This window comes from Canis aureus, chromosome 34 (genome assembly GCF_053574225.1).
Source record: "Canis aureus isolate CA01 chromosome 34, VMU_Caureus_v.1.0, whole genome shotgun sequence".
Taxonomy (NCBI): domain Eukaryota; kingdom Metazoa; phylum Chordata; class Mammalia; order Carnivora; family Canidae; genus Canis; species Canis aureus.
The window spans coordinates 21,113,641-21,132,603 of record NC_135644.1 but is presented as its reverse complement, the minus strand read 5'-3'; the positions used below and the strand labels follow the sequence as shown (position 1 = coordinate 21,132,603).

General features: G+C 38.1%; 1 protein-coding gene across 4 annotated transcripts in view; it reads right to left on the bottom strand.

The window, feature by feature from the left end:
• Positions 1-18,963, bottom strand: part of GRB14 (growth factor receptor bound protein 14) — a 130,335-nt gene that overhangs the window by 31,743 nt on the left and 79,629 nt on the right. For all 4 annotated transcript variants that reach the window (XM_077883618.1, XM_077883617.1, XM_077883620.1 and 1 more), the window contains one exon: positions 10,024-10,180. In XM_077883618.1, the coding sequence (XP_077739744.1) occupies positions 10,024-10,180 (157 nt within the window). The remainder of the gene's footprint in view (positions 1-10,023; positions 10,181-18,963) is intronic.

Genomic DNA, 18,963 nt, shown 5'->3' with positions numbered 1-18,963 from the left:
TATAAAAAAGCAAATAAACAAAGTCCAGAGGATCAGATGCAGCTATGGGTTCTCACCTTATATCCTTCTCTGGTAACAGAACTAAAATTGTCTTATTATAGAATCTGGCTTTTCTGAAAATTATATTAATAATCTTTTTAAATTTATACATTCCCATCCCAATTTGGATGCACCATCATACACCATCCCCCAATTAAGTCTCATTATGTTAAAGGATTAATATTACAATAATCTGAATAACCCTAAAAGGGATGTTTGATTATCAGTTAATCACATCTTGCAGAAACTTCCTGGTTTCTTTTTTTAAAGGCAGATACCTAACTAAACACAGACCTTAGTAGAGAGGAGGTCAGCATGAAGATACAAGATGCTTAGATGGATAACTGAGAGGAAAAGAAGAATGCTAAAGAGGAGGTGAAAAGTTGCTGATGGCACCTAATTAACTTTCTATTGACTCCTCCTCTTTAAAGTCATTCTAAAACCAATTGGATTTTAAACAACTGAATGATTCTACTAAGTAACTTATATATTTCAAATATCAAAAAGAAACAGATTAATTCTGTAACTAGGGACTCTGTGCTGCAATACTCAAAAACACTGATACTAGGAACTGTCACTCAAACTGAATTCAGATACTTTGTGGATTACCATGTGATAAATGACCCTAGGTAACTGTCTCATAAATTCATCATGATTCTTTTAAAGACCTTATTTTTAAAACTTCATAAATCCATCTAAAATGCTATATTAAGATATACTATTAAAACTTTATAAAAATAAATAAATAAAACTTTATAGTTACAAATCCACTTTGAAACGTTCTGCAGTATTTTTCAGGCATTAGAAAGTGAATGACAATGACTGAATACCACTTCTATGTAGGTAGAAAAATAGGAGAGAAGCCCTCTTAAATCACTTCAAAACAGCATCCAAAAAAAGAGAAAAAAAGCCTACTAAAGAGCAAAGAAATGCTTTCTTAAAACTAAAACAAAAGCTTCAAATCACTTTAAATTTTATCTTTGTTTCCGACAGACCAGTGTGAAGTGTCATGGCAATGCAACAAAATATTGCCAAATAATAGCAACATATAATTGTTTTCTATTTGATTTTCAGAAACTTTTTCTTTAAAAAAAAAAAAAGAAGAAGAAGAAGAAAAAGAGTAAAAGAAGTTTCTTCTGAAACTGTTGATTTCACTTCAAAGTCTTTTAAAAACCCTCAATCCTCCCAGAATGGAAAGTGTTCACCTGTGACCTTCTGCCTGGATTTCTTCGCTGAATCTACTGAAAGTACAGCGTGAGGCTCAAATAGAAACCTGAGTCCCTACTCTTCTCATCACTTGATAAGAGAAGAAACAAAAGTGGCTTTTACCTCTAATTCGCCCAGAAAACAATTCTTTGTATACCTTTGTTACAGGAAACTCCAGGAGACAAATGGTCCTTGTACTTCTCTGGGCTAGGCAGAAACTACATACATTTTGTCAATCTTATTTTCAGATAAAAATGAACAGCCTCTGACCAAGCAAAACAAAAACTGGAGAAGCAAAGAATACAATAGGGCTCAATGCTGAAAGCTTTCTTAATCTAAGAAAACTATTTAATACCAAGGAACTCCTCTGGAAAAATTGCTACCATCGTATTCAGCTCCCCAAGCGCAATTAATAGAAAAATCTTGACACTTAAGCTTGATGGGTATAATAAAGGCCTTGTGGATCATTCTTCAACAAACTGAAATATTCTTCATATTATCTCTGACTCACTGATCACAACTTGTATTCATAGAAATCCTTACTTTTCCACCAAGTATCTGCATACACATCACCTCAAGCTGACTGGTAAATACCCAGAGAGTTTAGAAATAGCCTCCATAAATTCTAAGTTACCAAATGCATCCTTTAAAGACAGAGCAAATTTCCACCTGGGCATGGCATGTGACTTCTTTGGTTTCTTTTGCAAGTCTCTTCTTTCTATGTATGTTGTAATCCATCCTTTGAACTGCTTTATATAAGTACCTTACAGTTTAGTACAGTTTAGTTCAATAACCACTTATATGTCCTAGATGCTTGGTTACAAAGAAATACACAGAGTTCCAGCCCTTGTGGAATTACTGTCGACTTTTAATAATATGACCACTGTTATGATAGTTGCAGAAAATGTTAACAGCAGGTCAGAAGATAGGTACTTGGGCAACTTGGAGCTTCAGGAAAATGTCTAAATCTTTATAAACCTCTTAAGTTTTTAAAATTGTGGGTTTTTTCTGATTTCTAAAATAATACATTTCCATTATTGAAAATTTGAAAACAATGGCCAGCAGACAATCACCATCCATCTTTAACCTCTCAATCAGGAATTAGCACTGAACATTTCAGTATATTCCCTTCTTGTTTTTCCTCTGGGTCCATATGAATGTATGTGTATATATTTTTCACAAAATTTAGGAAACACCATACATATGTTTATATGTACTCATCCAGTCAATCAATCATCTTTAAAATCTTATACCTGTCCACATCAGACTTCAAAGAAAAAACTCCAAAAACATAATCAAAAGCTACATGATTTATATCCTATGGATGTAATGTAATTTATTACATCCCTCTATTATTATATCATTAGGTTTTATTTTTCTAATTAATACTGCCTGAACAACCTTATATTTATTTCTTGGCAAAATTTGGTTGTTTTCCACACCCCAGTCTAGCATGTACTTGTGGAAATGTCTCTACCTCAGGACACAATTCATCAGTTACTCCCAGTGCTTCTGTTATGTTCAGGATTTGCAATTTCCTAAAGGATGTATGAGAAATGGTAGTTCCAGCAAGCATCCTAATTGTCTCAAGGAACAGCTGCTTGGAACACAGAACACACAGCTCTGTCTCCCTACCTACTCTCTGATAGAAGGGGCAAATCTACTTCATAAGGTTGAACGTTAGGGTGCCACCAACTGCTTTTTTCTTCTCCTCTAAGACTGTGGCACTAGGTTCGCTGGCTGTCAGCTTGGACAGCTGAGGGTTTTGACCTTACTTTATTTTTATGATATTTTCGGGAAATGGCTAGCAGTTATCCTTTGCTACCATTTTTTTTTATTTTTTTATTTTTAAGGATTTTATTTATTTATTCATGAGAAACACAGAGAGAGAGAGGCAGAGGGAGAAGCAGGCTCCATGCAGGGAGCCCAACGTGGGACTTGATCCCGGGGTCTCCAGGATCAGGCCCTGGGCCGAAGGTGGCGCTAAACGGCTGAGGCACCAGGCTGCCCCTTTGCTACCATTTTTGACCAAAATTCCAAGTAAGCTTTGGAAGAGGTATAGCCAGGTAAGGATGGGTGAGAAAGGACTCGCTGAGGGCCCTAATGGTGGGAGCAAGAAAATGAAGGAGTAGAAACTGTAGTGCATGTGGGCAAGTATAGGCATTTCTTTAATGTATAAACTTAAAGTGGAGGAGGAGGGGAGACAGAAGGCTGGAGATAGGAGGGATAGTTAGGTCACAGGTGCTACAAGCCCCACAAAGGACCTTGGACCCTAACGCATGAAGAATCAGGTCTGCGTTCACATGGATAACGCTGGTATGAGCAGAGGCAAGGGGACCAAAAACAAGGCTAATATAATACCTGAGGAGAGAGATGGTAAGACCCGAACTCAGGCTACATGAACACTGAGGAGGAAAGATCAGCTGGACCAGGAGGCAGATTTAGCTATAAGCACTCTTCTCGGGTTCATATTCTCTGCCTCTAGCCTTCATGTGCCACCAGGACATGGTGCCTCCTCAAAGCTCAGGTCAGTCTAAGGAGAGAAGGAAGCCTGATGCCACATACCCTAAAGGCGTCACAATTATTTGTGCTGGTGATAAAGGTGGTCACAACTCTGATGGCTGGTAGGTTACAAAGAGCACTGAAAGTACAACTGCGTATCAGCTCCAGACAACAGGAAAAACACTTGTGACTCTTTTGTAAAAGAGAAAAAAAGTGAAGGAGCAGCTTCAAAGCAGGCAGCTGTGAGGCGTTAACTCGTCGTTGCTGTGCACTGTTTCTGTCTTAAAAGAGATCACGTGGGTATAGCTGCACACATAAAAATGGTTTCATTAAAAGCCTCCAGTCATTCATTTTGCTTATTAAAGCCACTCCACAATGATATTCACAATGGAACTCTCAGCTGTCCCTAGCAATGACACTAAAATACAATTAATTCTTCTTCCCGAGGAGTCTATAGGTATGTGCTTGAGGTACTGTGTTAATTGCCACTGCTTCATACCATGGCTTCAATTAGGAATCAAAATGGGAGCAAGACAAACATGGATCCCATTAAGTTCCAGAGGACTTAAAACTGAAGTTTTTGTCCCCACCCCATTCCCCCCCCTCAATCCTCTGATGCTAAAAGCAGAGGGCTCCATCTGGGGATCGACAGTGACATCCAGTGGCCATGAACTAAAACATACCAGTTACAAAATGTTACGTATGTGAGCAGGGCAAATATTTGTTGATGTACTGATATTTTAAATTCAGTGTCTATGAAACTGTGTGCAACTAGAACCTCATCATAACATGATCACAAATCAGGCAAATCAGAGATTTGTAACAAAATTAGGATATTTAGCTGCCTTCCATGATTTACTCTGCCTATTAAAAATCCCAGGAGCATACGTTAATAATTACTGCCAGAGGAGATGAAATATTGATATTGTATTCAGAGTTCCAAATGTCATATTACCGTTTATGTTATATACCAATTCAAGGATAAGTAATTTCCAACACGATCCTCTTGCTCAGTCAAGAGAAATAGCTTGCTCTGCTATAAAGTGAACTGGGTTAGATGAGGTGGACCACAGTAATTTCAATACTACCTTGTTAAGAAAAATTTATCTGAAAATTTTCTTGAGCGTTCAAAATTTTAACTTTTACTCAAACCACGCATGAAAGACAAAGATGGAGAGTGAGAAAGAGACAAACCAACCATGGAATCCCAGGAACGTGAAGAGAAACAAACTCACTTCAGTGGAAAATGCATAGACTTTAGAATCTGAAAGGACCCACATGTGAGCCATGTTTGATTCCAGGCAAGGAATTTCATCACTGAGTCTCTGTATTCCTATATGTCAAAGGGAGATGAGAAAACACATCTTGCAGGGTTGCAATGAGGCTAAGTAATGAGAACATTAAACGTTAAAACCTCTCATTCTGTGCCTTGCATGTATAAGATGCACATTAATAGCAGCTATCACACATATGCATTCATATTAAAACTACTACAAAATAAAATAAATAAAATAAAATAAATAAAATAAACTACTACTAAAACTGAAGTTTCCTTTGCCAAAGAAAATGTCTCTCTGAAAACAGACTTTCAATTCCATAAATCTATCATATTTTGAACGTTAAGTGCTCTTCCATCTGACTTTAGAATTTGTGATGTATTTTAACAGATCAAAAGCAACAATAGTAGCATATTTATTAACAATATAAAATGTCTCTGACCCTTTCCTAAGCTCCTCTTGGTCATTAAAGTGACCTCAAGTACAGAAAACCCTTAACTCTCTCTCACCTATCCCACAAGTCACCATGTTCTCACCTCTAAGGCTTCAGAGTCTCAAAAATATCACATCTCATACCAGTGTAGACTATACTGTGAAGATGGTACAAGGAGAAATGACAGAAATAACAGATGGGCCAGGATTTATTGATCCAGGAAGCCACAGGTAGTTTGATGTAGAAGCAAAACAAAGTTGCTTAGCCTCTAAACGGTTGAATTCTGGCCTTCTTGGTAGTATATAGTTGACCCTTGAACAATGTGGAGGATAGGGGTACAGACCTCCCCTTGCAGTCAAAAATCTGGAAGGCTTACTGATGACATAAGCAGTCGATTAATACATATTCTGACATTACATGTACTATATACTGCGTTCTCACACAAAAGTAAGCTAGAGAAAAGAAATGTTATCAAGAAAATCATAAGAAAGAGAAAATAAATTTACAGTACTGAACAGGATTTACTGGGGGAAAAAAAACACATATAAGTGGATCCACAGAGTTCAAACCCATGTTATTCAAGGGTCAACTGTACTTTCAAAACTAAATCAGGATCATATTGCTCTCTGACTCAAAGACCTCCAGTCACTTTTTTCTCTCACTCGGTGTAAAAGCCAAGCCCCTCCATGGAATATAAGACCCTAGATGAGCTGGCTCTGCAGCAACCCTACCGAAATCCACTCCATCACTCTGCACCCCTGCTCCAAAAGCACTGGCCTCTGGCCGCTGCCTGAACACAAGGACACTGCCACAAATATTCTCCTCAACATCATACTTCAGGGACACCTTCACTGATCCCTCTATCTAAACTGTGTCGCCTACTCCCCCTCCCCCGCCAAGATGCTCTTTCCTTCTTCCTTGCCTTTTCCTCTTTTCCCCAGCACAGGCAACTCGAGGTTTTTAAAAGTTCACATTTTACCCCTTTGCTTTTACAAAAAAAAGACCTACATTAGTATCTGTTTATGCCAACCAACAGAAATCTAAGGAGGATTTTTGCTTTTACAAAAAAGGTGAAAAGTGAAAATACCATTCAGCGTGTGCTTTGCAATGAGCCCTTATAAAGGCAGCAGGCTCCACAGAGCAGCAGGGAGAGCGGTCCTGCCAAGCTCCTTCCAGGGAACTACACTCAGCATCTCAGCATCAAGCAAGCTCTCATAGCTTTGAACTTTGTCTGGGAGCATCTGTGCTTTATCTTGTTTTATTTTGTGCATCTGTTGGCAAGATGTGTCCTAAGATATCAGAAAATGCTAAGAGAGGTTATTTCTGGGATCTGGGAATGCTCAAATGTTTTCCCATATAAATTAACAGTAAATACTTCTTTGCTCTATACCATTCCAGCTTACAAAAGCATTCACAGGAGTGCTCTACTTTCAGATAGCAGGAGAAACCTATACTTATCATCACCTAAGGGATTACAAATTTTAGCCATATGTCTCTTACTTTCTCTTCCCATGAGAATGCAAACTCGTAAGGGCAGTATCTTTTGTCTGTTATGTTCATAATCTACTCCCCAAGATCTACACACAAAATAGGCTTGGCATAAAATAGTCAATAAATAGATATTTAAGCTGTTTGAGTAAGTCAACAGGAAAAGGCAGGGAGAGTTCCTAGTTTTTGTGAAATCTGTTAAAGTGAAAAGAAAAAAAAAATAAGATGAATTTTTAGGTCCACACACATACACAAAAACAAGGTAGTCCACAAAAGGAAACACAGATTATGTTAAAACGGAGAAAAAATAAAGAAAGAAAGAAAAAAAAGAAAATAGAGATTTTCATTAGCTATCATCTAATGTTTCAGTGCATCCTTACAGAACTAAAGCAGCTAATAAATAAACCAATAAAAGAAAGAAAAAGAAGCTGGTAAATCTAATACGCGTTAGTATTGGGGCAGCATTATATTGGCATTTTTCTGTTTAAAGATACAACCTGAGTGGGGTGCCTGGGTGGCTCAGTCAGTTGAGCAGCACTGGGACTGAGCCCACCTTGTGCCCCATGCTTAGTGCAGAGGCTGCTTCTGTTCTTCCCCTGCCTTGTGTGTGCACAGGCTCAAGTTCTCTGTCAAATATATAAATCAAATCTTTTTTTTTAAAGATATAATCTGAGTGAAAACAAGAGGAAAGAAAAAGAACACAAGAAAGCTGTGAAACAATTTCTTTCTCATAATCTTTGGTCTAATGCATGGTTGATGAAGCCATAAGACACTATTCTCACATCTTTGATTTTATTTCAGCATTTCCAGAAAATAGAGTAATGGATAAATACATTTCTATTTGATGCCTAAAAGTTTAAATTTAGTACGTAACTCAAATTAATTCTCAATGTTCCATTTTAAGCCTCTACATTAAAAGACCTGTGCATTTTATTCCTTAATATAATTTGCTGTGTGGTTTCAGTGAAAACTGGTGCTTGATTTAAAGAGTAGATTTTTATCATTAAACATCAAGCTATTTTTTTAGGGATAAATTATAGTGACTATAACCAAAAAGAAAAAAAGTTTTTAAAGTTGCTTCAAAAGAAAAAATTAAGAGTATAAAATACTGTAATTACATACTAAGCTAATTAAGAGCTGTATTCTTGGGCAGCCTGGGTGGCTCAGTGGTTTAGTGCTGCCTTCAGTCCAGGGCCTGATCCTGGAGACCCGGGATCAAGTCCCACATCCGGCTCCCTGCATGGAGCCTGCTTTTCCCTCTGCCTGTGTCTCTGCCTCTCTCTCGCGCTCTCTCTCTCATGAATAAATAAATAAAATCTTTAAAAAAAAAAAAAGCTGTATTCTCACAAACACATATAAAAGTAGTTTAGAATATGGCGAGTATCTATTGAGAGTTAAAACTATACTTTTAGGAGATTCACAGTCATGAATAGAAGTTAAATTAGTTACAAACAATAATGCAGAAAATATATGTTGAACTTTTTCTGCTCTAAGAAGGCGAGACAGCACGTCACACTGGCTGAAGTATGACATACCTTCAGAATTCAGGTTTTCTGTCAATGTTATCTGATATGGAGGCGGGTTGGGGGGGAAGGATTTTGCAGATATGATTAAAGGATCTTGAAATGAAGAGATTATCCTGGATGATTATCTGGGTAAACTCTAAACAGTACCATTTTTGTAAGAGAGAGGCAGAGAATGACTCGACAGAAGAGGAAGCTCCATTGTGACCACAGAGACAGAGATTGAAGTGATGCAGCCAGAGCCAAGGAATGCCAGCAGCCACCAGAAGCTGGAAAAGGCAAGGAACAGATTCTCTCCTAGAACCTCCAGAGGAAGTGTGTCCCTGACAATACCTTGATTTCAAGTCAGTGATACTGATTTCAGACTTCTGGCCTCCAGAACCGTGAGAAAATAACTTTTGGTTGTTATAAGCCACCAGGTTTACAGTCATTTGTTACAGCAGCCACAGGAAACTCATACGGAATTCAAAGAATCAAATGACATTATCATAGCAAACTTACTTCTTTTTCACTACTTATTATGGGAAAATGTTTTTTTAACACTAATATCTGTAAAAATAAGAAAAGGTAAAATAGTACTGTTGCCAAATTTTGTCTCCCTCTAGCAGAAGAATGAAAATCTTCTATAACTTATTCTTAAAAATTAGGGGGAAAAACCCTCTACATTTTACAATACAGAGATGCACTTCAAATTAAAAATATATTTTTTTAACAGTTGTTCTTTATGTTTGTGACTTTAAAAGGTAAAGAAGTTACTTAATTCTTCAAGAAAAAGTTAAGGTGCCAGAACTACCACTATTGATACTTCCCATGTCTGTGTGACAATTCAAAAAACAGTTCAAATAACAGTTTATTTTATTAACTTCTCAAAAACTGTTCATTGTGCTACCAAAGATTATTATGAAATTCATCTATCGGGCACCTGGGTGGCTCAGTAGTTAAGCAACTGCCTGTGGCTCAGGTCATGATCCCAGGGTCATGGGATTGAGTCCCACATCAGCTCCCCGCAGGGAGCCTGCTTCTCTCTCCATCTGTGTCTCTGCCTCTCTCTGTGTCTCTCTTGAATAAACAAATAAAATCTTGAAAACAAGAAAGAAATTTATCTATCAATTTGTACCTTATGTTTTGGCTCCCAAATTCCCATCTATCGCTATTTAAACAAAGAAGTGTAGGAAATGGGGCAGCCCAGGTGGCTCAGCCGTTTAGCACCACCTTCAGCCCAGGGTGTGATCCTGGAGTTTCAGGATTAAGTCCCACGTGGGGTTCCCAGCATGGAGCCTGCTCCTCCTTCTGCCTGTGTCTCTGCCTCTCTCTCTCTCTCTCTCTGCCTCTCATGAATAAATAAATATTTAAAAAAAAGAAGTGTAGGAAATGTGTAATATTTCTACCCTTACTTTCACTTTGTGAAACATTCTTTGTCTCCCAACCACCAACACCAAAAATAAAGAAAAGGACTATTCATAATTCTCTTTTCTTTCTGTCTGAAGAAAATCTTTGCCATATGATTGAAATGAACAGAAATGCAATGATGTGGACTATGGTTCTGCATCCTTACCTAGTCCTATGTGAGGCAGATGCTCAAAAAGGGTCCAGCTGTGGTCATCAATGTAATGATTCTTCAGGATCAACAGCTGGCAAACATCTCGGGCAGTTATGTCACTGGGTACCTCTAAAGCCCTGCTGGTTTCATCTTCACTGTATACTTTAATTACCTGTGTAGGTAGAAACAAGAAAATGAGCTAACATATCCTATTAAAAATATCATTCTAATAAGTCATAAAAAAACTTACTGGTTGTGCTGATTACAAAGTCCTTATATGGATTCTTGTACATTTAATTTCCTGTAACACTGAATGAATGTTGCCTATCCAAGACTTGTTTATAATCTGTCAAAACCACTTGGTCTGACAACTTCCACTCTCTCCAGTGTCTACAAGAGGACACTGAATGACCATTTAATCTCATTTCTCTACCACTCTGGTCTACTAAAAAGCCTCATATCTCTTAATATTATTTCTATTCCATATTTATATCCTGTAAATTATCCAAGTAGCATGGGTGATTTATTTCCAGATACATATAGGTAGTAAAAGCAATAAGTAGAATCAGCCTTTATGAAAAGATTTCTCTATTTCAGGTTATGGAGATTTTGGTAGACTGGCTAGATGTATACCAAATCCTTTTCTTTTTTCCCTTGCAATTGGTTGTGACCGTGGGATTGAGTGTTAGTCAATGGAGTATAAGTACATTCAATGTTGCACTTTCAGGCCTAGTCCATAAAAACCTCCCATTTATTGTCCCCCAATATACCAATTATACCACCCTCCCACTGAATGGTAATGACAAGGACCAAGAGGGAAGAAAAGTCATGGGACAGAAGGAGCTTTTGCCCCTTCATGACCACATGAGCCAATTAAGAATACCCATATGTAACTTTGACATAAGCAAGAAATAAACTTTTATTGTATTCACTTACTATGAATTTGTATTTATCTATTACAGGAGCTAATGTCACCCTAAATTACACAGAATTAGAGAGAATTTCATATACGATAGTCCCCTCAACATTTACCAAGTAGTGCTATGTGCTAGAATTTCTGCTATTAATTATGGTATGTTATATAGTAAATTAATTATAAGAAGATAAATACCTATGATAATAGTATAGTAAGATCAACATACGCACATAACACAAGTGAGAAATGGTAAGAAAATTCACTATAAGAAAACACTTGTTACAAAAATATGGACATTTTTAGTAATTCAAACAAGTGCAAATTAAAATGATGTACCAATTCTGTCCTACCAATTTTTTAAATTACACTTAATAACAGTGTGATGAAACACTTCCTCTCTTACAGTGACAGGAGTGATATGAATTGGTAAAATTATTTTGTACACCTGTTGCAAAGTATTCAAAAGCATTTAATGGTCCATTCCTTTGATTCAGTAATTTCACATAGTTAAACTATCTCAGCAACTCTGTTAAATGTGGAAAATGGCTTCGGGCATAGACATATCCAGCAAAGCATTACATATAATTCTATCAATCTAAATATTCAACAATGAAAGAATGATAACTGACAGTACTTTCCTAGAATGGAATATTATATAGAGCTTAAAAATGTTATTCAAGGAAATGATACAAGAACTTTAAAAAATTCTTAGGTAAAATAAGATCATGACACCAAAGCATACTTTGCATGGTACAGTGCAAACTTCCTTGTTGGACTGGCTACCAGGCACCTATCTGTCTTCTTCTAACAAAATTCTCATTGCCTTCGAGAGCACACTCCCTCCCCCACCATCAGTCTTTGTAGTTCTGGAAACTCTACCATCAGCTCAGCCATGGAGAGGGGGTCTATTTACTTAAAAAAGAGCCAGTTGTTAAATGTTCAGGAACTGCAAGCCAGGCATCCACCTTGAAATCAGCCATGGTGTGAGCATGTATACTAAAGAAATTGGCAATTGCTACAAATAAGGTCTTCTTTAAAAACAAAACAAAACAAAACATATTTTTAGGGCCAGCTTACCAGTGAGCCACTGCCTCAGATCCTGATAGATATTATCCAGACTGATCAACCAGCACCCAGAATCCCTTTGCCAACAGTAATTATTTCAGAGAAGGTCATAAGACCTAACCAGAGCCAGTCAGAGCCAATCTGAGAATCTATTCACCTAACTATAGAGTGGACTCTCTTTTCCAGTAGGCAGACATAGGATGAAGCAGATAGCATCAACAAAAGTAAAGACTGGGAAAATGAGGACCCCATGGAATGAGCCACGCTAAGAGATAGAGTCCTGAGAGTATCTCCGAGCTCCTGGATCAGCTGAATTGGATTTCTCTGTGTTTTTATCACATATGTGCTGTGAGGCTCTAAGTGTCTAGTGGTAACACCCACCTACTTATCTCCCTTGCTCTAGCCGTGGACTCCCTCCAGTTCAGTCTCCATACTGCTAGCAGAATAAACTTGCTAATTGTCAATCCAATCAGGTCATTCTGCTAATGAAATTCTTCAGCGTCTCCTCATCGTCCTAACTCAAGCAGCTCATCATGTTTACTAAGATCCCTTATAAGGTGCACATCCTTCACTAAGTGTTTTAGTACAAGGCTGTCACAGACAGTGACTGTTGTTTCCTTCAGAGAGCTTAGAGTCTAGTAGGGAAAGCAGTATTAAAAAAATAATTACAAACTAGGGCATAAAAATGCTGTATATTACTAACCATAAAATGGGGTTAGGAGAGACATAACCTGCCAGAAGGAATCTGGCAGGTTCTAAGGACTAAGAGGAGTGAGGGATGACAGGGGCAGTCAACAGGCAGCCTGTTCCTAAGGAAACCAAAGTGATGGGCAGGATGGTGGTAACAGGGATGCATGGTCCTAAGTTCAGAACTGACATCAGAACCATCGAGCTTTTAAGTAGTAAACAAACACATAGACATGGATACATCTGGGGAGGGAGAAAAGGAAGAACAAAAGAAAAGACAATCTAGGACCAAACCCTGAGAAATACCAATATGTAATGGTGACTTAGAGGCAAGAAAGTCTCATAGATCAAGAGGAGTAAAAAGAGAATCAGGGAACCCATGCAATAAAGCCCAAACTTTAGCATGCACACGACATGCACACCCTCCAGGAAACCAACCTACACAACAGATCATTCTGTGATCCTAGCCAAATGTGACAGGTACTTGCAACCTGTTCTTAGTTGCATGTGAGTTATCCTCTACTTGGAATCAATGCTTCAACCACCAATAACATGCTTTATTTGGCAAATTCCTACCTTATCATTTGGCCCCAGCTTCCATGGCACTGCCTTCAGAAAGTCCTCCCTGACTGCCCAAGGCTTTGTAATTTATAGTGCCCTTTTTACATGCTCTTATTTTGTAATTTTCTATTTGCATGTCTTTTTCCTCAACTGTACTAATAAATCCCTTCAAGGATCTATTTATCATTTGACATCATACTTAAGGTACCTAGCCCAAGGCAGTGTATGGTTTAATAAAGATCTTTGGAACAAATGAACTTTGTACCCCTGTAGTGCCAATCAAAGTGTTTTTGACATAGGAGGGACTCAATACATATTTATAAACTTTAAAAATATTTTGTCACAAAGTGTGTGAATAAGCTTGGTAAATTAAAATTCTTTTCAATAATCAAGAAAGAAACAAGTTTTCTTATAAATAGTTCTAGGTAAGAATTGACTTAGTATCGCTGTTCTAAGTGGGCAGTTCTGAGTTGTGAAATCACTGAGGTTGCTATATAAAGTGGTATATGAAAATACACAGTCAAAATCAGGTGCAATTGTTTGAGCTTTCACTTCAGTTGATTCATTTTCTCATTCATTAATACATGTGGTTCACTAAGATCCCAAGGTCCGTTTGGAATCTCAGTGTTTCCCATGATGGCATGCAGGAAGTTAATGCTCTTTAGCATGTGTCTTGAGGATCTGTATCCAGGCTAGATAATTGGTCAGGTTCTAAGGGACGCTGTCCACTGTATCTCTATGTGCTGTGGCTACCACCAACTGGATCAGGTGCTGGTACATGCTCCTGACAAAAGCCATTTGAAGACGACTACTCCTGAGGGGAAGAAAGGATCTGACCCTGTGGCTGCTCCTTCACATGGCACAATCATGAGCCACTGTCTCAATTCCCTCAGAAGCCACCTGGAAAATCCCATGCCTGGAGATGGGGGTGGAGTGGGGGAGAATGTCATGGTGGCCACTGAGAAGGTTCCCAGTAATTCCTGGCTACCCATGTTTCTTTCCACTGAACTCCCATCACCTGGGCTAACAGAAGTATGCCTCTTACTTTTCATGCTCTATCTTTTATATCAGAGGAACTGAGAAATTTAAAAGAAAAAAAAGCAAAACAAAACTGGAGACCATCTGAAGCCTAAGCCAAATTCAAGAAGTGGGCAAGAATTGAACAAGAGGTAAATCTAGGGAAAATGAAAAAGGTATCTACCCAATTAGGAAATGCCAGTTATTTTTTTCAGACTATGTCACTGCAAATTTGAAAGACACAGGTTGTCAAGAATCAAAACACATATATTTAGAAGGATTAGGCCAATTCAATGTTTGGAATAGGTACATGTACTCATTTTAAAATGAGTAACACCTGCTGGAAGTAAAGCTTAATATTTTCTTTTGAGCTCAGTTTCAAACTCGTATTTTTAAACTTTTATTTAATTTTGACATTTATCCCCAAATACACATTTATCTAAGAATGATAAAATTATATATTTTTTAAATATTTTATTTATTCATGAGAGAGAGACGCAGAGACATAGGCAGAGGGAGAAGCAGGCTCGATGCAGGGCAAGGAGCCTGATGTGGGACTTGATCCCAGGATTCCAGGATCATTCTCTGGGCCGAAGGCAGGTCTAAATTACTGAGCCACCCAGGGATCCATTAAAATTGTATTTTAATTGATATGAAAGCAGCAGAAAATCCCTGTCAGCTCTGAAATCTACTCAATAAATGTGAAAAGTTCCTTATTCTACAAAAGGGTGCCTTCTCAGAGTCTCATTTTATTACTATTTATTTCTCCTTGAAATCTATGAAAAAAGGAAAGATAATCTAAGCCTAAACTCTCTAGTAGAGTTGAATATGTCCCTTGCCAAAAGTATTACTCCACAAAACCGTCCTATTTAAGAGAGGAAGTCAAGTCATCTGAAAACCTCCATGACTAGGATGGATTAAAACTAGGTTAAAGGGACACCTGGGTAGCTCAGCGGTTGAGCGTCTGCCTTTGACTCAGATCCTGATCCTGGAGTCCCGCATCAAGCTCCCTGCATGGAGCCTGCTTCTCCCTCTGCCTATGTCTCTGCCTCCCTCTCTGTGTCTCTCATGAATAAATAAATAAATAAATCTTAAAAAAAAAATAAAACTAGATTAAAAATGTTTGTGATCAAGTAAAAAAACAATAGCAGGGCTGTTCTTAAGACTCATTAGAGCAAAATAGTGGTATCCTGTTTCTTCTACATACTGAATGGTAAAGAAGAGATTTTAAGATCATATAATTACGCTACTTAATAAAGGGATATTATAATTTCCAGTTCGGCGGTCCAAATTCCCAGCTTTCCTTTATAACAGGAAAAAAATAGGGGGAGGAAAATGTTATGCATACCAACTGATCATCTGAAATGATATGCCAGCAGGAGGAAATCCTGCCTGACACTAAAGAATAGGAGCTTTCTTTGTTTCATCAATGAATAGATACTTGACCAGCAAGAAAGACATGCACGATAAGGTCTGTCTATAACATCCCTGCAGCATAAACAGAGCGCCCAAGGACAGCCAACCGTGTACACACAGGCTGTGTTTAGGCAACCCTTCCGTGTCACTGTAATCCTGACAGTCAGGGCAACCTTGGCCTTTGGAGTGGTTTACAGCTTCAAAAACTGCTCTGGGAGTATATGGCATCTAGCAGTGAAAACGTTCTGCACAGACACAGTAAACCCTGCAGGGGATGCTGGAATGTGAGCAGAGCAGATCTCTGTTTTGGCTGACATCCTTATCAAGGCAGTTTATACACTTTATACTTCAAGTCCTCTAGACTGCCCTCCACAAAAGTGGCAGCAAGAGATTAAAAACCCATTTTCAAAGCAGTAGACACAACAACATTCAAATATACAGAAGTGGAAAGAAATGGTTAACTTTTTAGAAGAAAGTTTGGGGCCCCTAAAGCCTTGAGACCAAAAGATAATATGTTTAAAATATAAGACAACGGCCATTTCTGAAAAACAAAGAGATCAAAATTTTTTTTAAGATTTTATTTATTTATCCTTGATAGACACAGAGAGAGAGAGAGGCAGAGACAAAGGCAGATGGAGAAGCAGGCCCCATGCCGGGAGCCCGATGTGGGACTCGATCCCGGGACTCCAGGATCGCGCCCTGAGCCAAAGGCAGGTGCCAAACCGCTGAGCCACCCAGGGATCCCCGAGATCAAATTTGAAAGTCACTTCAATACATATCATCTTGCCCCCAAAGCACGCATAGTATTCATCTGCTACCATCACCATCTGCTACAATCACTGTTCTGATTCTCAGAACAGATTATTCAAAAACTTAGGAAAGCATGGGCAATGACCAAATGGCCAGCCTTTCTCTTCCTCCCTGCAGACCCCAGGAATGTGATGGCATGGTATAGCTAGTTCCTTCCCAACCTGGATCCATCCTGGAATATGTGAAATGAACTCAGGGTTGTCATCGGTCATGTGGCAATGTCACAGAGTAAAGGGGGCAGTAACCCCTTGATAAGTAATTAACTACAGCAGGGTAGCTTTCCCCCACTTATCATTTTTTTTTTAAAGAAAGAAGGAAAAAAAAAATAAAGAAAGAAGGAGGAAGGAGTAATAATCATTCAGCAGGTAAAAAAATGAGCATGGTTTAAGCATAAATATATGACCAAGAATCCACAAAATGAAGTGAGAAAAACTAAAAGAAGGAAGAGGAAAAGGAGAAAAAGAAAGAAAGAGCAAAAGAGGAGGAAAAAGATCACTGGGACATAGTTATTTCCTATGTCAAAGCTTCTACTTTGGGGGATCCCTGGGTGGCGCAGCGGTTTGGTGCCTGCCTTTGGCCCAGGGCGTGATCCTGGAGACCCGGGATCGAATCCCACGTGGGGCTCCCGGTGCATGGAGCCTGCTCCTCCCTCTGCCTGTGTCTCTGCCTCTCACTCTCTCTCTCTGTGTGACTATCATAAATAAATAAAAATTAAAAAAAAAAAAGCTTCTACTTTGGGAAAATTTAAATTTAATTTTTAAATTAACGACATTCAAATATTACATTTAATATTTAAACATTGATTCTTATGAATTACTATTTAATTCAAAATAATTTAAACAGCATGTTTAACTACCAAGACCTTACTATAATGAAAAGTATCTAACTTCTAAAATGAAACATTAATTCTTTTATTGTATCTATTAATTATATATGTTGTTTACATACGGTTAATAGGAAGCAATAAATAAGGCCCACAGAGGTGTGAAGTAAAGCTTATTTCTACAGCTCTTTAAAAGCTCTTTAAATGTTATCCAAGTGGGCAGCCCGGGTGGCTCAACGGTTTAGCGCCACCTTCAGCCCAGGGTGTGATCCTGGAGACCTAGGATGGAGTCCCGCATCGGGCTCCCTGCATGGAGCCTGCTTCTCCCTCTGCCTGTGTCTCTGCCTCTCTCTCTCTCTCTGTGTGTGACTATCATAAATAAATAAAAAAAATTAAAAAAAGATTATAAAGCTATCTTTCAATGCTTCAGGTTTTTTTCCCTCTATTATTTTTAACAGATAGGGAATGTACCTAAATCATGAGAAATATTTTTATATCAAGGTCAGAGCAGCCCTGGATTTTTACATTCTTCTAAATAAGGAATGCAGTGTCCTAAGATAAAAGAAGACATTCTTGAATATTTTGATTAAGCAACTCAGTGTGTTCCCTTGAAGGAAATGGAAAATAATATATTCATTATTACTTATTCCAAATCTCTAAAAAAAATGGTATATTTTAAAAACAAAACCTGTTCCAAAAGGCCCTAATAGCTCATGAAAAGCTACTACTCCTTTATTGCCACCTTGTGTTATTTTTCTAGCTGTCAAATATTTATTAAGAGCAAAATAGTACATAGTTTAGAGAAATCACGTTGTAGGATATCTTAAATTCTCTCCATTAAAAAAGATTTCAAGAATACATTTTATTTAAGCATGAAGAATACATATTCAATTAGTTATAAGATATTAACTCAAAACAGATACTGTCACCAATATCAGAACTACAGAAATTGACTGGTACAAACAGGTCTACATAGCTCCTTTCAAATTGATGCCTTATAATCCTTTCCTTATTCTCTAACACCAAACATATTATTTTTTCTCAGTTTCTTGAAACAGCCATGCTCCTTCCTGACACAGGGCCTTTGCATACACTACTAGAACTGCTTTTTACACTGTCTCCCCACCTTCTACTTTTCATCCCTGAGACGAACTATTATTTCTGCGGGGAAGTTTCAATGGCCCTTCCAGTTTAGGTCCAGGCCCTTTGTTCCATGTAGGTGTGTCCAAAACCATGTAATTACTATCCATCAGCCTCCACTGCTGAAAATGCTGCATGACAACAGGAATGATATCAATGTTTGCTTCCCATTGTGTCCCAACAGTTAGTACGGTGCCTGGAACACAGCTGATAACCAAAACTATTCTTTTAGTGATGAATGAACCTATCATGTATAGCCCTGTAGAAGACAACATTAGGGATTTTAAAACAGTAGTTTTGAAACTTCATAGGGTTTGAAAATCTCCAGGGGAGAAAAAAATACATTGAGACCAAAGAGAAAACATACACAAGTTTTCATGAAATCTGTGAACTGAACAAAGGTGGATAAGGTGATTTCTCCGGTCCATTTCAATTCTGGTACTCTGTGTGAATACACGGATACGCAGACAGACAGATACACACACACACACACACACACACACACACACACGGTCCGAGG